The sequence below is a fragment of the Ctenocephalides felis genome, unplaced genomic scaffold (assembly GCF_003426905.1).
Source record: "Ctenocephalides felis isolate EL2017-DRISC unplaced genomic scaffold, ASM342690v1 CF-g0.4_SCAFFOLD_00845, whole genome shotgun sequence".
In the NCBI taxonomy this organism is placed as follows: Eukaryota; Metazoa; Arthropoda; class Insecta; order Siphonaptera; family Pulicidae; genus Ctenocephalides; species Ctenocephalides felis.
The window spans coordinates 89867201-89894428 of record NW_020536999.1 but is presented as its reverse complement, the minus strand read 5'-3'; the positions used below and the strand labels follow the sequence as shown (position 1 = coordinate 89894428).

The following is a 27228-nucleotide window of genomic DNA, read 5'->3' as shown; positions in this document are numbered from 1 at the left end:
ATGAATAAAAGTGAATACCTTCAAGCAGGGGCTGATGTCGAAAATTATAGAAGCTCTTCAAATCCTTCAACTTCTGGGGGCAAAAACGGTAAAAAACCTAAGCCATGTGGTAATGCACTTCACGGGAACATGTACCAAATAAAACTACTCATGCTCTTCCTATGTCGAGCCACTTTCTTTAATTATGATTTTAGATTGAGTACAGAAGTAGAAGAAGCGGGCAAATTTGATGATCTTTTGTTTGAATATAAAGAAGGTGGTAAAAAGTATTACAGACTTCTGCAAGCCAAACACCTGAATAAAGAAGGTACGAAAAAAATCACCTCACGTGATTTGATGGCGAATAAAACAAATGACTTTAGTCTAATAAAATATTGCAAATCTTATCACGAGATAAAGGAAGAAAAAATGTTTCAAGATGGAGTGATCAAAGATGTCATCATCTGTACTAATATTGATTTTGATGTTAACAATTTGAACCAAAACAATATAGAAATCGATGAAATACTAGATGAGGATAGAATGTTGAAAATGGAGAGTAATACGGAAAAGGAACATAAACGATATAGGTTTTGCAAAGGAAACATAGTTTTTTCATTAAAAAGTAAAATAGAAGAATATGAAAGTACATGTTATACTAAAGAAGAAATAGAAGAATTTCTAGATCATTTAATTTTTGCAGTAAATCAGCCAAATGAAAAAGAAATGCAAGACATTATAAAAAGAGAAATTGGTGAAGAAGAAAAATTTGACATGGAGATGGCTAAAACTGTGTATTGCAAACTTCAAAACTTATTATTGGATTTTGTGAAGGATAGAGAAAGCAATAAATATATTTCATGTGAAGATTGCAAATCTTTTTTTGATGAAGCCAGAAAGGGTATTTCAATCCTGTTCGGTGTGCGGGATCCTATCAACTCTTTTACAGGAAGAAAGAAAATATTGGTTACTTTGCACAAATCACTTAAAAAAAATAAGACAGTTTGCATAAGTGGTCTTGGAGGAGTCGGAAAAACAGAATTGACCAGAAAATATATTAAAAAGTGCAGCAAAATATTTGATAATAAAATTGTATGGATAAATGCTGAGACAAAAGAGTCTCTTCAAGATTCTTTTAAGAGATTGGCAACTGATAAACTCCGAATTAAAATCAAAACTATTGACGACGAACCAAGATCGATCCAAGCTATAGTTGAGGATGTGTACAATTATTTCTCCCGCGGTAAAAGCCTATTCGTTTTTGATAATGCCACAATATATAAAGAAAACAAAAATAATGGTATTGAGCCATTTCTTCCTTCACTTCCTGAAAATTTAAATACGCCTTACATTTTAATTACTTCACGCAACAAAAATTGGCCGCAAAAAATTGAAAGCTTAGTCTTGGATGTATTCACAAGAAAAGAATCATCAGAATTTATTCAAAAGTCACTGGAGTTAGATAATGATTTAGAAATAAAGAATGCCAAAAAGTTATCACAAAAGTTGCAATATTTGCCTTTGGCACTTCAACAAGCAGTTGCGTACATAAAAATGCAGGATTACCTGAAGAATATCGAAGAACAATTTACTGTTTTTGATTATTTGCAAAAATTTGAAAAGAAGACAAATGAACTGCTTGGTTTCGAATTTCCTGCAGATAACGAGAATACTTACTCTAAAACAGTTCTGGTGACTTGGAATGTTTCAATTTATGCAATAAAAATGAAAGACAATGGAGACAAAGCAATAGAAGTTTTAAATCTCTTATCTTACATGGGACCCGACAATGTTCCCGTGCATTTATTTTTGCCATTATTCAATGATAAAAATGAATTGGGCATGGCCATTGAATTGTTGAAACAGTTTTCGATGATAAATTCACATGAAGGGAAAGTCAATGTCCACAGATTGGTGCAGCAAGTGATTAGATCGAACTTACAAAAGGATGAAAAAGAAGGAGATGTTTTAAAACAAGGTTTGAATTTATTTCTATCAATAGATTTAAGTTTTAAAAGTATTGATCATGCGTGTTTAGTTTGGAATTATTCCAAAAAGTATAACAGGCTGGTCCAACAACATTTACAACTTCCAATTTTAATAGGTAAGGAATTGAACAACTCCGGAAGACATCGAGATGCCTTTACAATATTATGGAGTATTAGGTGCATGGAAAATATAACTCATATCATAGATAGTGATGTAGAATTGATTGATATTGAGGGTGGCATAATGGAAGCACTACTAATTTTATTAGAGTATGATAAAGTCAAAAATATTTTTCAAGATTATTTAAATTTGCGTGAAACTGATTTGGGATCAAATCATCCTCTTACGTTGCATACTAAACAGTGTTTGGGTGAAATTTATAATCGTGCAGGTGATCGTAGTGAAGGATTAAAATACTATCTCCAAGTACTTGATTCACATAGAAGAAAATTGAGAGATCAAGAAAGATGTTTGGGAAAACATCATTCTGATACTCTACGTACTAGAAAAGACATAGCGGACATTTTAATAGAATGTGAAAAATATGACGAAGCTCTTCAAGAATTTGATATTTTGATTAAAAATCAAGAAGATGCTCTTGGCAAAAACCATGTCGATACCATGCGTGCTATAGGTTGGAAAGGGGTTGCATTGTACGAAAAAGGCGATTATGATGCAGCACTTGATGTACTCCAAAATTTACTTCCAAAGCAGATGGAAGTATTAGGAGAAGTAGATGATGATACTATATACATCAGACGCCATATTGCTTGTTCTTTGAAACTGAAAGAAAAGTTATCCGAAGCGCTTGAATGCCACAGAGAATTGCTTACAGATCTAGAAAGAAAGTTGGGGATCCATAATCCTGAGAGTCTGGTCACTAGAAATGATATTGTAGATATTTTAATAGATTTAGAAAAATATGAAGAAGCTCTGCAAGAATTTGATGTTTTGATTCCAATTAAGGAAAAAATCCTTGGCGAAAAACATGTCGATACGATGTATACTATTTGTTCGAAAGGAATTGCATTGTACAAAAAAGGCGATTATGATGCTGCTCTTCATTTACTTCAAAATTTACTGCCAAAGCAGATGGAAGTGTTGGGTGAAGTAGATGACGATACTATAGAGACCAGGCGCCATATTGCTTATTCTTTGAGAGAGAAAGGAAAGTTGGTCGAATCACTGGAATGTCACAGACGATTGCTTGCAGATCTAGAAAGAAAGTTGGAGAACCATCATCCTGAGAGTCTGCACACTAGAAATGATATTGTAGACATTTTTATAGATTTAAAAAAATACGATGAAGTCCTACAAGAATGTAACGTTTTGATCCCACTTCAAGAAAAAGTTCTTGGTGAAAAGCATGGCGGCACTATGCATTCTACAGCTTTGAGAGGTGTAGCATTGTATGAAAAAGGCGATTATGATGCAGCTCTTGATATACTTCAAAATTTACTTCCAAAGCAGATGGAAGTATTGGGAGAAGTAGATAGCGATACTATAGACACCAGGCGCCATATAACTTATGCTTTGGAAAAGAAAGGAAAGCCAGTCGAAGCACTTGAATGTCGTAGAAGATTGCTTAAAGATTTAAAAAAAAAATTGGAGAAACATCCTCATAGTCTGTGCACTAGAAGTGATATAGCAAACATTTTAATAGATTTAGAAAAATATGATGAAGGCCTACAAGAATTTGATGTTTTGATCACAATGCAAGAAAAAACCCTTGGCGAAAAACATGTTGATACATTGCATACTATTTGTTCGAAAGGAATTGCATTGTACAAAAAATATGATTATGATGCTGCTCTTCATTTACTTCAGAATTTACTTACAAAGCAGATGGAAGTGTTGGGAGAAGTACATGATGATACTATAGAGTCAAGGCGCCATATTGCTTATTCTTTGAGAGAGAAGGGAAAGTTGGTCGAAGCACTGGAATGTCACAGACGATTGCTTGCAGATCTAGAAAGAAATTTGGAGAACCATCATCCTGAGAGTCTGCACACTAGAAATGATATTGTAGACATTTTTATAGATTTAAAAAAATACGATGAAGTCCTACAAGAATGTAACGTTTTGATCCCACTTCAAGAAAAAATCATTGGTGAAAAACATGTTGATACAATGCATATTATTTGTTCGAAAGGAATTGCATTGTACGAAAAAGGTGATTATGATGCTGCTCTTCATTTACTTCAGAATTTACTTTCAAAGCAGATGGAAGTATTGGGAGAAGTAGATAGCGATACTATAGACACCAGGCGCCATATAACTTATGCTTTGGAAAAGAAAGGAAAGCCAGTCGAAGCACTTGAATGTCGTAGAAGATTGCTTAAAGATTTAAAAAAAAAATTGGAGAAACATCCTCATAGTCTGTGCACTAGAAGTGATATAGCAAACATTTTAATAGATTTAGAAAAATATGATGAAGGCCTACAAGAATTTGATGTTTTGATCACAATGCAAGAAAAAATCCTTGGCGAAAAACATGTTGATACATTGCATACTATTTGTTCGAAAGGAATTGCATTGTACAAAAAAGATGATTATGATGCTGCTCTTCATTTACTTCAGAATTTACTTACAAAGCAGATGGAAGTGTTGGGAGAAGTACATGATGATACTATAGAGTCAAGGCGCCATATTGCTTATTCTTTGAGAGGGAAAGGAAAGTTGGTCGAAGCACTGGAATGTCACAGACGATTGCTTGCAGATCTGGAAAGAAATTTGGAGAACCATCATCCTGAGATTCTGAGCACTAAAAATGATATTGTAGACATTTTAATATATTTAGAAAAATATGAAGAAGCTCTGCAAGAATTTGATGTTTTGATCCCAATTAAGGAAAAAATCCTTGGCGAAAAACATGTCGATACGATGTATACTATTTGTTCGAAAGGAATTGCATTGTACAAAAAAGGCGATTATGATGCTGCTCTTCATTTACTTCAAAATTTACTGCCAAAGCAGATGGAAGTGTTGGGTGAAGTAGATGACGATACTATAGAGACCAGGCGCCATATTGCTTATGTCTTGAGAGAGAAAGGAAAGTTGGTCGAATCACTGGAATGTCACAGACGATTGCTTGCAGATCTAGAAAGAAAGTTGGAGAACCATCATCCTGAGAGTCTGCACACTAGAAATGATATTGTAGACATTTTTATAGATTTAAAAAAATACGATGATGTCCTACAAGAATGTAACGTTTTGATCCCACTTCAAGAAAAAATCATTGGGGAAAAACATGTTGATACAATGCATATTATTTGTTCGAAAGGAATTGCATTGTACAAGAAAGGCGATTATGATACTGCTCTTTATTTACTTCAGAATTTACTTCCAAAGCAGATGGAAGTATTGGGAGAAGTAGATGGCGATACTATATACACCAGGAGCTATATTGCTTATGCTTTGGAAGAGAAAGGAAAGTCAGTCGAAGCACTTGAATGTCGTAGAGGATTGCTTAATGATCTTAAAAGGAAATTGGAGAAACATCCTCATAGTCTGTGCACTAGAAGTGATATAGCAGACATTTTAATAGATTTAGAAAAATATGATGAAGCCCTACAAGAATTTCATGTTTTGATCCCACTTCAAAAAAAAGTTCTTGGTGAAAAGCATGGCAACACTATGCATTCTACTGCTTTAAGTGGTGTAGCATTGTATGAAAAAGGCGATTATGATGCAGCTCTTGATATACTTCAAAATTTACTTCCAAATATTATGGAAATATTTGGAGAAATAGATGACGATTCTATATCCACCAGGCGCCATATTGCTTATGCTTTGAGAAAAAAAGGAATGTTAGTCGAAGCACTGGAATGTCACAGATTATTGCTTACAGATCTAGAAAGAAAGTTGGAAAATCATCATCCTGAGAGTCTGCGCACTAGAAATGATGTTGTAGACATTTTTATAGATTTGAAAAAATATGATGATGCCCTACAAGAATGTAATGTTTTGATCCCACTACAAGAAAAAATCCTTGGTGAAAAGCATTTTTACACCATGCATTCTACTGGTGTCAGGGGTGTAGCATTGTACAATAAAGGTGATTATGATGCTGCTCTTCATATACTTCAGAATTTACTTCCAAAGCAGGTGGAAGTTTTGGGTGAAGAACATCGCGATACTATATCCACCAGGAGCCATATTGCTCATTCTTTGGAAATGAAAGAAAAGTTAACCTAAGTACTGCAGATCTAGAACTAAAATTGGAGAAATATCGTCCTGGTAGTCTGGTTACTGTAAATGATATAAGACATTTTAGTAGATTTCAAAAAATATTATGTGATGATTTAAGTAGTTGGTTCGTGTAGATATTATTTTATTGGGCAGTTCAGAAAGTAATTTCGTTTTATAAGCATTTTGACAAGTCATTTTCGTATAATAAACATACATTGTTTTAAATTATGTTTTGCCCGTTTTGGTCGAACTTTTTTTTATTATATTTGGAATCATAAATTTTAGTCTTTATTGGCAAAAAACTGATCAAGGTGGGTTCAATTGAAGTTTCTTCTGTCTAAAAAATTATGACCGGGTTTATAGGGTATTATATTTGGAATCATAAATTTTAGTCTTCATTGGCAAAAAACTGATCAAGGTGGGTTCAATTGAAGTTTCTTCTGTCTAAAAAATTATGACCGGGTTTATAGGGTTTGAGTGTGATGTTGGATTCAAAAATGTAAAATAAAAGTCCCTGTCATAAAAAACGAAATTACTTTCCTAAAACTAGTGAAACGATTCTATTAAAAACCAAAAAAATCTATACATCTAAAATGTTGCAAATATCATGGATGAGATTACATTTTGTGAAAAGAGGCTGCTGAAATATATTTCAATAAAATTAAGCAATATAACAGGTATTATTATTCAACGTGTAAGCATATTTTTAACTTCCCAAAGGAGAAGTTCATGTTTTCATCAAAAAATACGATTCGCTAATTTTATGTTTACTTGACGTTTCAAGCCATTCTGAATCGAATGAGACCAAATTTGGAAAAAGTATTTGTGTGTGTGTGAACAGATTTTTTGACGTAAATCGACGTTTTCTCAAAAACGGCTAGACCGATTTCAAAAATTCAAAAGCCAAAAGCCGTTTTCTTGTAAATATTAGAAAAGTGAAAAAATTTTCATCCACGTTTTAGCCCGCAGTTCTGAATCAATTTTAAAAATTCAAAAACCGTTCGAAAGATATTGGTTCGTGCTGATGAGTTTTTGGTAGAGATCGGCCGGAATGTTTTCTTGTAATAAGGTGTTGAAAAAAATTTTTTTATCTATTATTTTTTTTGACGGTAGATACCATAGTCTTATAGATCATAACTTTGAAAATTCGACAAAGTTTGCAAAAATTGGTATCGGTTTTTGGCATTTGTCGAAATTAGACCTTTCATCGACGTTTTCTCAAAAACGCCTGAACCGATTTCAGAAATTTAAAAGCCAGTTGATGTATTTCGATGAGGACTATCGTTTGTCAGTTTTGGGCGACGATCTGCAAAGCGGTTTCTTTGTAGTTTGAAAAAAAGTGTTGAACTTTTCGTCCACATTTAAGCTCATCCTACCGAACCGATTTTAAAAAATCAAAAACTATTCGAAATATATTAGTTGGGAATGGTACTGATTAGTTTTAGGTGAAAATCTACCGAGCCGTTTTCTTGTAATTAACTATTGAAAAAAAAATTGAGTCGATTTTTATGGAACTTTTTTTGGCGATATATATCATGTTCTTATAGAACTTACTGAAATATTACGGCCTTTCGATAAGTAGTTTAATTTTAAAAAATCATCAAAGTTGAAGAAAATTAGTAGTTTGTTAAAATTAAAATTAGACGATTTACTTGGTGAAACGATAGAGTACTTGGTCTTAATGAACATACTAAACCATTAAAGATTCCTATGGAAACTAGTTCTATTAGAAAAATTATTGATTTGTGAAAATTTGGCTTTAGAAAATACTCCGAGTTAACGTGTTCGTTCGTTTTCAATGATGTATAATAAATCCATTCGGAAATAATTTTAATCACTCATAAATTAATCAACTTTTTATTGATTAAATCGATTATTTACACATATCGGTTCATGTAACTTGCCTCAATGCAAAATACCAATACCAACTAATTTTAATATGTCTCATCTGATTATATTATCGGACAACACATCACAAGTTTTAGCAAATTTCAGCATATCCGTTTTGCAATAGGTGCATTTTTTTTCTCATTCGCTTATCAGTTTATAAGTGCTGTTACGAATGGTAAGACGTAAATTAATTAAATCGGTAGTGTAAAAAAGTGTTTTTGATGTACAAAGTTCTCTTCTCTTCATAATAAAATGTTTCTTTTTCTGTCAATTCATAATTTCTAAAACGCACCTTTACCGGATACTTATTGTTTTCGGGGGAAAATTTTAGTGCATTTAAAAAAATATTAGGTACTGATGTACTGCTTTCATAAAATAAATAAATAGACAAGTATCCGGTGAGTTATTAATACGATATATGTAAAAACTAGCAAATAAAAAAAAAACAATTTTATAAATTATTAGTTGAATTGCGTGTATAATAATAATTCGGTGTCATCAGTGTGAACTTGAATGAACTTTCGACCCTCTCATTTGTGTTACAATAACTTATAAGATTGAATTGTATGTTGATTGCTATTTTAATAAATAAATAAATTATCATTAGTGCGATATCATCAATTTCAATACAATTGAATGCGATTAAGTTATAAAAAGATAAAGTTGTTTGTATCGCATGTATACAACATATACAACATATTGTATACTGAGTTTTGTGTTATCTGTTAATAATAAAAATGAACTCTGCTAAAAGCAAAAGAAAACTAGAATATCAAAATACAGGTGAAGTTGAACAGAACAAAAAACCCAAATTTAATAATGCAATTCATGGAAACGTTTATCAAATAAAATTGCTGATGCTCTTTCTATGCCGAGCCACTTTTTTTGGATACAATTTTAGACTGGGCACAGAAGTACAAGAAGCGCACAAATTCGATGATCTGGTTTTTGAATATAAAGAAGGTAATAAAAAATTTTTTAGACTTCTGCAAGCCAAACACGTGTATGTAGAAGATGGAAAGAAGATCACCTATGATAATTTGATGGCGAAAAAATCAAATTATAGCCTTGTCAAATATTGTCATTCTTATCACATGTTAAAAAAAGAAAAAATGTTTCAGGAAGGAGTAATTAAAGATGTCATCGTTTGTACTAATATTGATTTTGACTATACAGATTTGAACAAAAACTATATAGAAATTTATGAAATACTAGATGAGGATAGAATGTTGAAAATGGGGAGTATGGAAAAGGTACCTAAACGATATAAGTTTTGCAAAAACAACATAGTTTTTTTATTAAAAAACAAACTAAAAGAACATGAAGGAAAGTATTATGCTAATGAGCTAATAATAGAATTCTTAGATCATTTAATTTTTGCAGTAAACCAGCCTCATGCACATGAAATGGAAACAATTATAAAAAATGATATTATTAAAAAAGAAAAATTTGACATGATAACGACTGGAACTGTGTACAACGAATTACATATGTTTGTGGAAAAGTTGCTAATGGACTCATATGGCAATAAATTTATTTCAAGTGATGAGTTTCAAAAAATGATTGATGATGCCAGAAAAGGTATTTTATTTTGTTTTCGAGATCCAGTCAGTTCTTTCACAGGAAGAACAGAAGTGTTGTGTAATTTGCATGAAGCACTACAAAAACATAAGATGGTTTGCATAAGTGGTCTCGGAGGAGTCGGAAAAACAGAGTTGTCTAGAAAATATATTAAAGATTATAGCGAAATATATAATAATAAAATTTTGTGGATATATGCTGAGACAAATAAATCGATCGAAACATCTTTTAAGAGTTTGGCAAATGATAAACTTGGAATTAAAATCAAAACTATTGACGACGAACCAAGATCGATCCAAGCTATAGTTGAGGATGTGTATAATTATTTCTCCCGCAGTAAAAGCCTATTCGTTTTTGATAATGCCACAATATACAAAGAAAACAAAAATAATGGTATTGAGCCATTTCTTCCTTCACTTCCTGAAAATTTAAATACGCCTTACATTTTAATTACTTCACGCAACAAGAAATGGCCAAGGAAAATTAAAAGATTAGACTTGAATGTATTCACGGAAAAAGAAGCATCAGATTTTATTCAAACGTCACTGGAGTTAGATAATGATTTAGAAATAAAGAATGCCGAAAAGTTATCACAAAAGTTACAATTTTTGCCTTTGGCACTTCAACAAGCAGTTGCGTACATAAAAATGCATGATTACCTGAAGAATATCGAAGAACAATTTACTGTTTTTAATTATTTGCAAAAATTTGAAGAGAAGACAAATGAACTGCTTGACTTCGAATTTCCTGCAGATAACGAGAATACTTACTCAAAAACAGTTCTGGCGACTTGGAATGTTTCAATTTATGCAATAAAAATGAAAGATAATGGAGACAAAGCAATAGAAGTTTTAAATCTCTTATCTTACATGGGACCCGACAATGTTCCAGTGCTTTTATTTTTGCCATTATTCACTGATAAAAATGAATTAGGCAAGGCCATTGAATTGTTGAAACAGTTTTCGATGATAAATTTTCATGAAGGGAAAGTCAATGTCCACAGATTGGTGCAGCGAGTGATTAGATCGAACTTACAAAAGGATGAAGAAGAAGAAGAGATTTTAGAACAAGGTTTGAATTTATTTCTATCAATGGATTTGAATTTTAAAAATATTGATCATGCGTGTTTAGTTTGGAATTATTCCAAAAAGTATAACAGGCTGGTCCAACAACATTTACAACTTGGCATTTTGGTTGCAAAGGGATTCCACGACTCCGGAAGACATCGAGATGCCTTTACAACATTAAGAGATATGGAAAATATAGCTCAAAGTGATGTAGAATTGATTGATATTGAGCGTACCATAATGGCAGCACTACTAATGTTATTAGAGTATAATAAAGTCAAAAATATTTTTCAAGATTATTTGAAGTCGCGTGAAGTTGACTTGGGATCAAATCATCCTCTTACGTTGCATACAAAACTGTGTTTGGGTAGAATTTATAATCATGCAGGTAATTATAGTGAAGGATCAAAATACTATCTTCAAGTACTTGATTCCCATAGAAGAAAATTGAGAGATAAAGAAAGAACTTTGGGAAAGCATCATTCTGATACTCTACGTACTAGAAAAGACATAGCGGACATTTTAATAGATTGTGAACAATATGATGAAGCTCTTCAAGAATTTGATATTTTGACTAGAAATCAAGAAGATGCTTTTGGCAAAAACCATGCCGATACCATGCGTACTATAGGTTGGAAAGGGGTTGCATTGTACGAAAAAGGTGATTATGATGCAGCACTTGATGTACTCCAAAATTTACTTCCAAAACAGATGGAAGTGTTGGGTGAAGTGGATGGCTATACTATAGTTACAAGGCGCCAAATTGCTCATGTTTTGGAAAAGAAAGGAAAGTTAGTCGAAGCACTTGAATGTCACAGAGGATTGCTCACAGATCTAGAAAGGAAGTTCGAGAAACATCATCCTGAGAGGCTGAGCACTAGAAGTGATATTGTAGCCATTTTAATAAATTTAGAAAAATATGAAGAAGCTCTGCAAGAATTTGATGTTTTGATCCCACTTCAAGAAACAGTTCTTGGGGAAAAGCATGATGATACTATGCATTCTGCATATTTAAGAGGTGTAGCATAGTACGGAAAAGGCAATTATGATGCGGCTCTTGATGTATTTCAGAATTTGCTTTCAAAGCAGATGGAAGTGTTGGGAGAAGTACATGACAATACCATATCCACTAGGTGCTTTATTGCTTATTCTTTAAGAAAGGTAGGAAAGTTAACCGAAGCACTCGAATGTCACAGAGGATTACTTGCAGATCTAGAAAGAAAGTGGGAGAACCATCATCTTGATAGTCTGCTCACTAGAAATGATATTGTAGACATTTTAATAGATTTAGAGAAATATGATGAAGTCCTACAAGAATGTAATGTTTTGACCCCACTTCAAAAAAAAATACTTGGTGAAAAGCACGTCTACACCATGCATTCTACTTGTGCCAGGGGTGTAGTATTGTACTATAAAGGTGATTATGATACTGCTCTTCATATACTTCAGAATTTACTTCCAAAGCAGATAGAAGTATTGGGTGAAGTACATTGCGAAACTATATCCACTAGGAACTTTATTGCTTATTGTTTAACAGGGAAGGGAAAGTTAACCGAAGCACTCGAATGTCACAGAGGATTGCTGACAGATTTAGAAAGGAAGTTGGGGAAACATCACCCTGAGAGTTTTTGCACTAGAAAAGATATAGCAGACATTTTGGAATATTTAGAAAAATATGATTAAGCCCTACAAGAATGTAATGTTTTGATCCCACTTCAAGAAAAAATATTTGATGAAAAGCCATGCATTCTACTTGACACCATGCATTCTACTGGTGTCAAGGGTATAGCATTGTACAAAAAAGGTGATTATGATGCTGCTCTTCATATACTTCAGAATTTATTTCCAAAGCAGGTGGAAGTGTTGGGGGAAGAACATTGCGATACTATATCCACCAGGAGCCATATTGCTTATTCTTTGGAAATGCAAGAAAAGTTAACCTAAGCACTGCAGATCTAGAACAAAAGTTGGAGAAATATTATCCTGATGTACTGCTTACTACAAATAATATAAGACATTTTAGTGGATTTCAACAAATATTATGTGATGACTTAGTTGGTTTGTGTAAATATTATGTTATTGGGTAGTTCAGAAAGTAATTTGATTTTTATAAGCGTTTTGACAAGTCATTTTCGTATAATAAACATAGATTTTATTAAATTATGTTTTGGCCGTTTTGGAATCATAAATTTTAGTCTTTATTGGCAAAAAACTGATCAAGGTGTGTTCAATTGAATTCAATTCTTCTGTCTAAAAAATTGTGACCGGATTTATAGAGTTTGAGTGTGATGTTGGATTCAAAACTGTAAAATTAAATTCCCTGTGATAAAAAACGAAATTACTTTCCGAACAGTCTTATAGATTGTGTTATTTCAAAATTTATTGGAAATACTATAGTAAATTTGTATTAAGGGGGTATTCTAGTGTAGAGCGATGAATTTTAGGTCATTTTTGAAGTGTCGTAAAAGAAAGCAATGAATGTTTTTACTATCCATTTTTTTACCATTTGTCTATTTATATTTTTAAGATACAAAACAAAAATAAAAAAATAAAAAAGTTAAAAATTGTAAAAACTGGCAACTGGTGAAGTGGGTGGTCTCAAAAAATTGGCACCTCAGTCTTGACATGATTTCAGCCCTCCTAGCCATCGAAAATGCAAAAAATAAAAAGATTATTAATCTACAATGATGTCGCAATCGGCTGAACTAGCGATGAGTAAAAAATTTTTTTTTCACAAATTGGTGGTTGTTTGAAAAAAAAAAGTTTTTTTTAACTGTTTTTTTGAGTTTCTCGAATTTTTTAAAAATAGTAAAGATAGGACTTTCGGCATGATTCTAGTTCAGACTATAGATATATCTATAAACAAGACTAACTGAAAATTTCAAATAAATTGGTCGAGTAGAACTCCAGAAATCGTGACAAGAGTACTGAAAAAGTAAGTTCTGAGAAAAACGCATTTAAAGTTTTGCATGAAGCCAAACCAGTTTGGAGACCGAGTCAGTAAAATGCCTATATCTCCAAAAATAATTCAAATTTTCAAAAACCTCGTACTTATATTCTTGAATAGTTAAACTTTGAAAATATGAAATAAAAAAAATCGATTTTTTTTTAATTTCTACACTAGAATACCCCCTTAAAGTAAAGGCCAGAAATGTTGTTTGATATATTATAAAAATAACTTTAAATTAAATAAAAAAAAAAAAACTATGTACACAAGTGAAAGAATTCTATTAAAAAGCGAAAAAATCTGATCATCTAAAATGTTGTGAAAAGAAGCTAGTGCAATATATTTCAATAAAATTAAGCAATATAACAATTATTAATTCAACGTGTAAGCATATTTTTATAATTCTATATGAATACATAAAGTTTTAAGCTTTACCATTATTATACAATCCTAGTTTGTAATATTTTCATAACATTGTTAGTTTGTTTTTTATGTAATGCAAAGGGCGAGAAATATTGTGTCCTAGCGTCCCTGACACTCCATTTCTGTTCTGTGTATAATCTAAATATAGCAATAATTTTGTTATAAATTTTCTTAAATATATGTAAAGCATAATTAAGGGTTTTTAAAATAATATACCTTCTACCCTTTCTTGAACCTCTAAATGTATGATTAAATATTAATAATTATATTTGTAGACAAGGATATGAGTGCACAGAGATAACTCAAAGTCTAATTTTATAATTTCGTCTCAAATCGATAATAATAGTAAATGGTAGTATTATTTCCATTACCATTTTATTATTATTAATCACTTTTTTATTCATTTTCCTGTCCAAACTTCTGTTTCAATGCTTTCAGTTTCCTGTCTTCACAAATCGATATAAAATATTAATCTAATAATAATTGTTTATTAATTGGAACTTGTTATGTTGGAGATAGGTATTAACAAGTAAATTAATTGGCACTCGATTAGCTTTAGTCAAGTGTGTTTTAGGAGCTTGACAGAAACACGTTTTATATATACTGAAAAACAGATATAAATGTTAATACTTAAGAGTATTGATTGAATTAAATTTATGCATATAAGAAGTTGTAATATTACAAATACAAATTAACTACATCTACTATAACACCAATAATTCAAATTCCTAATTTCCTCAATATCAATTCCAACTGTTTTTATCTGTAAATTAATAACAATGTCCTGAACAACAATCTTAAATTCTTTAACAAGGTCAAATAAACTTCAGCATCATATATCACTTGCTGTGTGTGTTGTGTAAACAAATCTATTAATAACTTATTTTCCGACATTGATAAAAAAGTTTTATATCAAAACTTGAATGTTTCACAAGTGCAGGAACATTTTGTAATATTTTTCACAACTTCATTATAAATTATATTATAAAAAATTGTTAAAAATGTCCAGTGCCAAGATTGAGAGTGTAGAGAAGGTTTTGGATAAATATATTCCTGAAGAGGAACTAAAGGAGGTTAAAACGATTATTTATGGACGCAGCGATTAGTAAGTTATTATTGATATATTAATTATAGTTTTTGTTTAATTAATAAGGTTTAAATTAGTAATAACATAAATTTGAATTTATTATGAACAAGTTTTGACAGTAGTGTTGCATGATGTTGAGTTTATGAACTGTCAAAATTGAACACCGACATTTTGATTTTTTCGATGACTTTTTTGGAAATAATGAAATGTTAAATGTTAAAACAATTATATTTTCATTTTTTATCATTTTATTAATTGCTATATTACTTAAAATGCGTTTAATTTAATTTATTTTGCAAAACTTTAGTTCGTAGAAAAATAAACATACTTCACATCAGTCAAGTTAACAACAGTGATGCCAACCTAGATTTAATCAGTACGATTTTCATGGCTGTTGATTTAAACAAATGTCATTTTATTTTTGACATTCTTAAATAAACACTTAAATCATTAAAAATAATTTGTGAAATCAGTTTAATTAAGCTTGAAATATAATAAAACCGTATTAGTGCTTATAGTTGCTTGTTTTTTTAAAATAAAATATTTCCTATACGTTTGTAAAAAGTATTATGTCTGAAGCATAGCTCTTTACGGATCAGAGACATGGACTGTAAGAAAGGGCGACAATAACCCTAGACAATATAATTAATAATATTGTCAATGACAAAAACTATCTGGAAAGTTTTAAAATGGGATGCTGGGGGCGAATAGAGAAGGTAAAGGTAACAAATAGAGAAGTCCTGAGAAGAGTGTGCGAAGAAAGAACTCTACTGAGCATGGTCCTGAAAAGAAAAGGAAACTGAATTGGACCTATTTCGCAAAAGATGTGCAACCTACACGATGTCGTGGAAGGTAAAAAAGACTACAAGGATTGTTAAGAAAAATGCAGATGATTGATGACTAATGCCAAAAGAGAAAATTCAGGGATTTGAAAGCCGAAACATTGGACGAGGAAGCATGGAAGCAGAAGTTTGGAAAGGAAAATGCATAAGAATGAATAAAACATTTATTAATGGTAATAAAATGGTAATGGGAATCATAAACAAGGGAGGGAAAGGGAATCGTTGAATCGTGGTGCTCCTCATTGCATTTATTTTAATTATTATTACTGTATGTTTTCAGTATTCATGATTTTTGTATTGTAATAGTTAAATCAAATACTGTTTTATGTTACAATAATTAAATCAAAACACATTATATATTAGTTATATTAATACTTCAGATCTAAGTATATATCATACACAATATCATATGAACCCCAATTCTACAAAAAATTTAATACCATGTATCATTTCCTATCTAGTTCATCATTGGATCTCCACCCCGACAGTTTATCATTTTGCAACAACCAACAATTTTGAAATCCGTGGCCACACTTTTGTACCTCTAGCTCACCATGAATCCACAAGAGCCTCGAGAGTTGTTAGAATTGCAGCAGTGCAATTTGCACTACCCGAAGGGCTCAACACATGGACTCCTGTGGCAGAAATGAGAGAGAGTTTATACAACAAATACAAAATGAAGGCGAGGAATATTATACAAGCTGCTCATGATAATAATGTTAATGTGCTGTGCTTGCAGGAAGCATGAAGAAAGTAATGGATAGAAGATAGTTAATAATAATTAATGGGGCAGTTCTGCCGTAACCGAGCTCATAAAATAGTGTTGTCATGGTAATGCTAGCTTATGCTTGTTTATTGATTGTGAAAACTGTGAAAATGTCCATCTATTTGCTGTGCGATCAGGCGTATTTTACATACAAAAAAGCAATGCATAAAGTTATAATAGCTGCAATCTAGAATTCTGTTATCATAACGCTTTCTTCCTTGCTCATCTTATATATAGAATACGCCTGATTGCACAGCAAATAAATAGATATATTCATAATTTTCACTGCCAAGAACAAGCATAAGATAGCGTTGCTATGACAATGCTATTTTATGAGCTCTGTTACGGCAGAATTGCCCCATAAGTTTTAATAATAATGTGTTGATGATTACTGTTTGTTGTAGCAATGCCTTTTGGGTTTTGTACTCGAGAAAAATTACCTTGGTGTGAATATGCTGAATCAGCAGAAGATGGACCAACAACCCGTATGTTGCAAAAGGTATAATAATTAATAGCTTATTAATGATGATTAATTATTATTATTATAAGGTAAAAGACCCAGTTATTGACCCTGGCCCAGTTTCTGACCTTTTCAACTTTTTTTGGAATTAATTAAAAAACTATACATTTAATGTGAAAATAATTTTTTTCTTAATTGACAGTAATTTATTCTATGCCTCATTAATGTCAATAAAAAAATATAAAAAATATTAACTAAATAAAAAAAATTTTTTAAACCAAAAGTGACTGTGGAAGCCATTTTTAGCTTTAGTCTAAACAGTTTATGTAAGGAGCTACGACAATTGAGTTCGTGCACTAATTATGATGTAAGTACGAAAATCTAACTAAAAATATACAAATAAGTCAATAATTAATTAAAATTATTTTAAAATATTATAAAAACATATTAAATTTAGTTTTATTACTGAAATTTGAGGGTCAATAACTAGGCTCAATTTTAAGTGTATGTCACAGTTGTTGACCCTGCAATTCTAACCTTCTAAAAGCTAGGTTATCTGTCACATGTTTTTAGTCACTTGTTCATTAAATGTAAAAATAATAATATTTATTGTTATCTTATATTTTTTTTACTATTTTTCGTAGTAAAGTGATAAATTTACATTTAATATTCATTGGTATAAATGAAAGATTGTATTTAAATCTTGTAAATACATCTTTTAAGTGATAAATTTAAAAAAATGTCAGTTTTATCAACGCTTAAATTATGACTGTTTTAGTTTACTAATATTTTTATTATTATACAATTATACAATTACAATTAATTAAATGAAAATTAGAAGAAGAAAAAGAATTGAAAAAAGCTGAAAGGTCCAAAAATAAAGCCATCAAGGAGGCAGAAAAAATAATTAAAAAAGAAAAACTTGAAGAAAAAAAGAAACAAAAAGCTCTTAAAATAAAAAAAAAGTCCAAGTAATTTAAATAATTAATTTTAATTTTTTTGTTTGTGTAATATGTTATAACAAGACTTGAACTATTTATACGTTAAATTTTAACAAACTGTATATTTTTTAGAATAAATATTTAATTTATTTATTTTAATAATAATTTCAGTTTATTTAAAATTAGTAAGCACTTCATAACTTAATCATGATTAAATTTGAGGGTCAGAAATTGGGCTACGGTCAGGGTCAGAAACTGCCACACGAAGAATTCTGAGGGTCAGAAACTGGAGCTCTTAATGTCAATTTTTAAAACGTCAATTTAAAATATAAATTTAGTTCAAATAATTTTTTTGTGCACATTACTTTATTTTAAAAATCCTAAACTAATAGATAAAATTATAATTTTCTTCATAAAGTTAAGTTTTATATTAATTATTATAGTTTAACCTCCACCGTCACTCTAAAAAGGTCAGAAACTGGGCCCCTTACCTTATATAATAAAATCTTTGTTTTAGCTTTGCAAAGAATACAACATGCATGGTGATAATTTCACCAATTTTGGAACGTTGGATGCAAACCATGGGGTTACCATTTGGAACACTGCAGTCGTTATTGATAATAAAGGAGAGGTATTTAATTTTAAAGTACTTTAAAATCTTCTCAAAACTTTAATTGCGTTTGTTTGTGTAGATTTATGCAGCTTTTTCTATATAAATATCTAATAAAAATATAACATAAGTTTTTGTTGCTACAAAAAATTAATTAAAATATTAAATAGGTGTGAATGGTATTTTGCCTTGATGCAAGTTGCATCAACTTCCATATACGCATATTAATAGTCTACATTCTATTTCGAAAATGATGTTTTTGCTTTAACTATATCAATATTTAAGCAACCCTTAACTAATTAATACCATCTCCAGTTGACCCTTATTTTAACAAACAAGCTTATAATATCTCTAACTGTATTAACATTTAAGTAACCCTTAACCGTTGAAGGAGAAGTTTGTTTTTACCAGAAAATAAAGTATTTACTTTCACTAAAAACTTGTTGATATCGGTACGCATACAACGTTGATGCCGGTACGCATACGTCAGATCTCTATTCACATACACGACGACTAATCACGATATACCCGTATTGAAATGATCTCATCGAGAGTGAATGACGAACAGTTCGGGCGTAACGGACTTCCGTTGCATTTGTACACCTTAGTCTCGCCTAAAGAAGTTTTACTTCAAAAATAAATACATGTGATATCTTACCTTATACCTGTTTATCTATGTATCTTACTATACCCCTTTCTTCCCCAAGTGATATTTTGTGATTTTTTGTCAAAATTTCCTTTCCCCTAAAAACCTCTCGTGATTAGTGAGGTCCCCCTAAACATAAGGATGGGAAATGGAATCATTGATTTCTGATGCTCTTACACCATGAACCTGTCTGCAGGCAGACTACTGACTTTGGTAATGTCAAATGGCCTGGGATAGCGATCTATTTATGTTTACTTATCTATGGTTCCAGCACATCCGTGTTTTGCAATGAGCGAGCGATTTTTTTTTTTTGACTCATTTGCATTATCATAGTTCACAAGTGCAACGAACAAATGTCGACGTACAGACGTAAATTAATTAAAACGCTAGTGTAAAAAAGTGTTTTTGATGTACAAAGTTCTCTTCTCTTTATAATAAAATATTTCTTTTTTTTGTCAATTCATAATTCCTAAAACACATCTTTACCGGATACTTATTGTTTTTTAGGTAAAAATTTAAGTGCATTTAATTAAATATAAGGTACTGGTGTACTGCTTTTATAAAATAAATAAATAGACAAGTATCCGGTGAGTAATAAATACGATATATGTAAAATCTAGCTGTAAAATTGCGTGTATAATGATATGATTTGGTGACATCCATGTGACCTTAAATGAAACGCGTTCAATCCCTCCCCTCTCGTTTGCGTTACCATAGCTTATAAAATTGAATTGTATGTTGATTGCTATTTGAATATATAAATAAATAAAATATCATCAGTGCGTTTACAATACATTTGAATGCGATTAAGTTATAAGAAGATAATGTTGTGTTTGTATCATACTATAGTTTACTGTGCATGTAAACATATTGTAAACTGAGTTTTGTGTTATCTGTTAATAATAAAAATGAACTCTGCTAAAAGAAAAAGAAAAGTAGAATATCAAAATATAGGTGAAGTTGAACAGAACAAAAAACCCAAATTTAATAATGCAATTCATGGAAACGTTTATCAAATAAAATTGCTGATGCTCTTCCTATGTCGAGCCACTTTGTTTGGATACAATTTTAGACTGGGCACTGAAATACAAGAAGCGCACAAATTCGATGATTTGGTTTTTGAATATAAAGAAGCTAATAAAAAGTTTTTTAGACTTCTGCAAGCCAAACACGTGTATGTAGAAGATGGAAAGAAGATCACCTATGATAATTTGATGGCGAAAAAATCAAATTATAGCCTTGTAAAATATTGTCATTCTTATCACATGTTAAAAAAAGAAAAAATGTTTCAGGAAGGAGTAATTAAAGATGTCATCGTTTGTACTAATATTGATTTTGACTATGCAGATTTGAACAAAAACTATATAGAAATTTATGAAATACTAGATGAGGATAGAATGTTGAAAATGGGGAGTATGGAAAAGGTACCTAAACGATATAGGTTTTGCAAAAACAACATAGTTTTTTCATTAAAAAACAAACTAAAAGAACATGAAGGAAAGTATTATGCTAATGAGCTAATAATAGAATTCTTAGATCATTTAATTTTTGCAGTAAACCAGCCTCATGCACATGAAATGGAAACAATTATAAAAAATGAAATTATTAAAAAAGAAAAATTTGACATGATAACGACTGGAACTGTGTACAACGAATTACATATGTTTGTGGAAAAGTTGCTAATGGACTCATATGGCAATAAATTTATTTCAAGTGATGAATTTCAAAAAATGATTGATGAGGCCAGAAAAGGTATTTTATTTTATTTTCGAGATCCAGTCAGTTCTTTCACAGGAAGAACAGAAGTGTTGTGTAATTTGCATGAAGCACTACAAAAACATAAGATGGTTTGCATAAGTGGTCTCGGAGGAGTCGGAAAAACAGAATTGTCCAGAAAATATATTAAAGATTATAGCGAAATATATAATAATAAAATTTTGTGGATATATGCTGAGACAAATAAATCGATCGAAACATCTTTCAAAAGTTTGGCAATTGATAAACTTGGAATTAAAATCAAAACTATTCACGACGAACCAAGATCGATCCAAGCTATAGTTGAGGATGTGTACAATTATTTCTCCCTCAATAAAAGCCTATTCGTTTTTGATAATGCCACAATATACAAAGAAAACAAAAATAATGGTATTGAGCCATTTCTTCCTTCACTTCCTGGAAATTTAAATACGCCTTACATTTTAATTACTTCACGCAACAAGAAATGGCCAAGAAAAATTGAAAGATTAGACTTGGATGTATTCACGGAAAAAGAAGCATCAGATTTTATTCAAACGTCACTGGAGTTAGATAATGATTTAGAAATAAAGAATGCCGAAAAGTTATCACAAAAGTTGCAATTTTTGCCTTTAGCACTTCAACAAGCAGTTGTTTATATCAAAACGCATGATAATTACTTGAAGAATATCGGAAAGCAATATACTATACAAGATTTTTTACAAAAATTTGAAGAGAAGACAAACGAACTACTTGACTTTGAATTTCCGGAAGATAACGATAACACATACTCTAAAACAGTTCTGATGACTTGGAATGTCACATTTGATGCAATTAAAATTAAAGCCAATGGAGACAAAGCAATAGAAATTTTAAATCTCTTATCTTACATGGGTTCCGATAATGTTCCAATTAACACATTTTTCTCAATTTTTGATGATGAAAATGAATTAGGCGCTGCCATTGAATTGCTGAAACAATTTTCGATGATAAGTGTCCATGAACAAAAAGTCAATGTGCATAGATTGGTGCAACATGTAATCAGATCAAAATTACAAAGAGATAATAAAGAGGAGGAAGTTTTAGAACAAGGTTTGGATTTATTTCTATCAATGGATTTGAATTTTAAGAATATTGATCATGCGTGCTTAGTTTGGAATTATTCCAAAAAGTATAACAGGCTGGTCCAAGAACATTTACAACTTGGCATTTTGATTGGAAAGGAATTCAACAACTCCGGAAGACATCGAGATGCCTTCACAACATTATGGAGTATTAGGTGCATGGAAAATATAACTCATAGTGATAAAGAAGTGATTGACATTGAGCGTGCCATAAAGGAAGCACTACTAATGTTATTAGAGTATGATAAAGTCAAAATAATTTTTCAAGATTATTTAAAGTTGCGTGAAGCTGATTTGGGATCAAATCATCCTCTTACGTTGCATACTAAACAGTGTTTGGGTGAAATTTATAAGTGTGTAGGTGATTATAGTGAAGGATTAAAATACTATCTTCAAGTACTTGATTCCCGTAGAAGAATATTGAGAGATAAAGAAAGAAGTTTGGGAAAGCATCATTCTGATACTTTACGTACTAGAAATGACCTAGTGAAATGTTTATTAGATTGTAAACAATATGATGAAGCTTTACAAGAATTTGATATTATGATAAAAAATCAAGAAGATGATCTTGGCAAAAACCATGTCGAAACCATGCGTACTATAAGTTGGAAAGGGTTTGCATTGTACGAAAAAGGCGATTATGATGCGGCACTTGATGTATTTCAAAATTTACTTCCAAAGCAGATAGAAGTATTGGGAGAAATAGATGACGATACTATAGACACCAGGCGCCAAATTGCTTATGCTCTCGAAATGAAAGGAAAGTCAGTCGAAGCACTTGAATGTCACAGAGGATTGCTTACAGATCTAGAAAGAACACTGGAAATCCATCATCCTGAGAGCCTGGTCACTAGAAGAGATATTGTAAAGATTTTAATGAATTTAGAAAAATATGAAGAAGCTCTGCAAGAATTTGATGTTTTGATCCCAATTGAAGAAAAAATCCTTGGCGAAAAACATATCGATATCATGTATACTATTTGTTCGAAAGAAAATGCATTGTACGAAAAAGGCGATTATGATGCTGCACTTCATTTACTTCAGAATTTACTTCCAAAGCAGATGGAAGTGTTGGGTGAAGTACATGAGCGTACTATAGACACCAGGCGCCATATTGCTTATGTTTTGGTAAATAAAGGAAAGTCAGTCGAAGCACTTGAATGTCACAGAGGATTGCTTGCAGATCTAGAAAGAAAGTTGGAGAAACATCATCCTGAGATTCTGCGTACTAAAAATGATATTGCAGACATTTTATTGTGTTTAGAAAAATATGAAGAAGCTCTGCAAGAATTTGATGCTTTGATCCCAATTCCAGAAAAAATCTTTGGTGAAAAATATATTGACACAATGCATACAAGTTGTTCGAAAGGAATTGCATTGAACAATAAAAGTGATTATGATGCTGCTCCTCATTTACTTCAGAATTTATTTTCAAGGCAGATACAAGCGTTGGGTGAAATAGTTGACGATACTATAAAAATCAGGCGTGATGTTGCTTATGCTTTGGTAATTAAAGGAAAGTTAGTCGAAGCACTTGAATGTCACAGAGGATTGCTTACAGATCTAGAAAGAAAATTGGAGAAACATAATCCTGAGAGTTTGCGCACTAGAAAAGATATAGCAGAAGTTTTAATAGAATTAGAAAAATATGATGAAGCCCTACAAGAGTTTGATGTTTTGATCCCACTTCAAGAAACAGTTCTTGGTGAAAAGCATGATGATACTATGAGTTCTACAGTTTTAAGAGGTATAGCATTGGACGAAAAAGGCAATTATGATGCGGCTCTTGATGTTTTTCAGAATGTGCTTCCAAAGCAGATGGAAGTGTTTGGAGAAGTACATGACAATACTATATCCACTAGGCGCTTTATTGCTAATTCTTTAAGAAAGAAAGGAAAGTTAACTGAAGCACTCGAATGCCACAGAAGATTGCTTGCAGATCTAGAAAGAAAGTTGGGGAACGATCATTTTGAGAGTCTGCGCACTAGAAATGTTATTGTAGACATTTTAATAGACTTAGAAGAATATGATAAAGCCCTACAAGAATGTAATGCTCTGATCCCGCTTAAAGAAAAAATCCTTGGTGTCGGGGGTGTAGCATTGTACAATAAAGCTAATGATTATGATGTTGCAAAGCAGATGGAAGTGTTGGGTAAAGTAGTTGACAATGTGATACAAATCAAGCGCGGTATTGCTTATGCTTTGGAAGACAAAGGAAAGTTAGTCGAAGCACTTGAATGTCACAGAGGATTGCTTGCAGATCTAGAAAGAAAGTTGGAGAAACATAACCCTGAGAGACTGCGCACTAGAAATGATATAGCAGACATTTTAATAGCATTAGAAAAATATGATGAAGCCCTACAAGAATTTGATGATTTGATCCCACTTCAAGAAACAGTTCTTGGTGAAAAGCATGATGACACTATGCATTCTACAGCTTTAAGAGGTGAAGCATTGTACGAAATAGGCGATTATGATGCAGCACTTGATGTACTTCAAAATTTACTTCCAAAGCAGGTAGAAGTATTGGGAGAAATAGATGACGATACTATAGACACCAGACGCCGAATTGCTTATGCTTTCGTAATGATAGGAAAGTCAGTTGAAGCACTTGAATGTCACAGAGGATTACTTACAGATCTAGAAAGAACATTGGAAATCCATAATCCTGAGAGTCTTGTCACTAGAAAAGATATTGTAGACATTTTAATAGATTTAAAAAAATATGATGAAGCCCTACAAGAATGTAATGTTTTGATCCCACTTCAAGAAACAATTCTTGGTGAAAAGCATGTCGACACCATGCATTCTACGTGTGTCAAGGGTATAGCATTGTACAATAAAGGTGATTATGATGCTGCTCTTCATATACTCAAGAATTTACTTCCAAAGCAGATGGAAGTGTTGGATGAAGTAGTTGACGATGCTATAGAAACCAGGCGCCATATTGCTTATGCTTTGCAAAAGAAAGGAAAATTAGTCGAAGCACTTGAATGTCACAGAGGATTGCATGCAGATCTAGAAAGCAAGTTAGGAAAACATGAACCTGATACTCTGCGCACTAGAAAAGATATAGCAGAAGTTTTAATAGATTTAGAACAATATGATGAAGCCCTAAAAGAATTTGATGTTTTGATCCCAATTCAAAAAAAAGTTCTTGGTAAAAAGCATGGCGACACTATGCATTCTACAGCTTTAAGAGGTGTAGCATTGTATAAAATAGGCGATTATGATTCGGCTCTTTATATGCTTCAAAATTTACTTCCAAACCTTATGAAAATATTTGGAGAAATAAATGTAGATTCTATATCCACCAGGCGCCATATTGCTTATGCTTTGAGAAAAAAAGGAAAGTTAGTCAAAGCACTGAAATGTCACATATTATTGCTTATAGATCTAGAAAGAAAGTTGGAAAACCATCATCCTGAGTGTCTGCGCACTAGAAATGACATTGTAGACATTTTAATAAATTTAAAAAAATATGAAGAAGCTCTGCAAGAATGTGATGTTTTGATCCCAATTCAAGAAAAAACTGTTGGTGAAAAACATGTCATTACAATGAGTACTACTTGTTTCAAAGGATTTGCACTGTACGAAAAAGGCGATTATGATGCTGCTCTTCATTTATTTCAAAATTTACTTCCAAAGCTGATGGAAGTGTTGGGAGAAGTACATGACGATACTATAACCATCAGGAGCCATATTGCTTATGCTTTGAGAAAAAAAGGAAAGTTAGTCGAAGCACTGGAATGTCACAGATTATTGCTTACAGATCTAGAAAGAAAGTTGGAAAATCATCATCCTGAGAGTCTGCACACTAGAAATGATATTGTAGACATTTTTATAGATTTGAAAAAATATGATGAAGCCCTACAAGAATGTAATGTTTTGATCCCACTACAAGAAAAAATCCTTGGTGAAAAGCATGTCTACACCATGCATTCTACTGGTGTCAAGGGTGTAGCATTGTACAATAAAGGTGATTATGATGCTGCTCTTCATATACTTCAGAATTTACTTCCAAAGCAGGTGGAAGTGTTGGGTGAAGAACATCGCGATACTATATCCACCAGGAGCCATATTGCTCATTCTTTGGAAATGAAAGAAAAGTTAACCTAAGCACTGCAGATCTAGAACAAAAGTTGGAGAAATATCATCCTGATGTACTGCTTACTGCAAATTATATAAGACATTTTAGTGGATTTGAAAAAATATTATGTGATGATTTAAGTAGTTGGTTCGTGTACATATTATTTTATTGGGTAGTTCGGAAAGTAATTTTGTTTCTATAAACATTTTGACAAGTCATTTTCGTATAATAAACATACACTTTATTAAATTATGTTTTGGCCGTTTTGGTCGAACTTTTTTTTATTATATTTGGAATCATAAATTTTAGTCTTTATTGGCAAAAAACTGATCAAGGTGGGTTCAATTGAAGGTTCTACTGTCTAAAAAATTATGACCGGATTTATAGGGTTTGAGTGTGATGTTGGATTCAAAACTGTAAAATTAAAATCCCTGTCATAAAAAACGAAATAACTTTCCAAATAGTCTTATAGATTGTGTTATTTCAAAATTTATTGCAAATACTATAATAAATTTGTATTAAAGTAAAGGCCAGAAATGTTGTTTGATATACAAATAAATTTATAATAAAAACATGGAAAAGACAAAGAATATAAACTAGTGAAAGGATTCTATTAAAAACCAAAAGATCTAAACATCTAAAATGTTGCAAATATCATGGATGAGATTACATTTTGTGAAAATAGGCTGCTACAATATATTTTAATAAAATTAAGCAATATAACAATTATTATTAACTTTATTAATTTATAAATTTATAAATATTATAAATATTAATAAATAATTAATTAAAATTATTTATTATAATAATATTAATTAAAATTAATAGTTTTATTATAAATATTATATATTAACTTGTATG

The 27228-nt window shown here is 31.4% G+C and overlaps 2 protein-coding genes across 2 annotated transcripts; both read left to right on the top strand.

Annotated features, from left to right (window-relative positions):
• LOC113362947 lies at positions 1–6165 on the top strand. Its single transcript, XM_026605440.1, has 3 exons — positions 1–981; positions 1120–1957; positions 2084–6165. Exons 1-3 carry the CDS (start codon positions 1–3, stop codon positions 6163–6165), a joined length of 5901 nt encoding a protein of 1966 aa, XP_026461225.1.
• Positions 6166–11786: 5621 nt separating this feature from the next.
• On the top strand, positions 11787–12380 carry LOC113362946. Its single transcript, XM_026605439.1, has one exon. It carries the CDS (start codon positions 11787–11789, stop codon positions 12378–12380), a length of 594 nt encoding a protein of 197 aa, XP_026461224.1.
• Positions 12381–27228: the final 14848 nt, after the last annotated feature.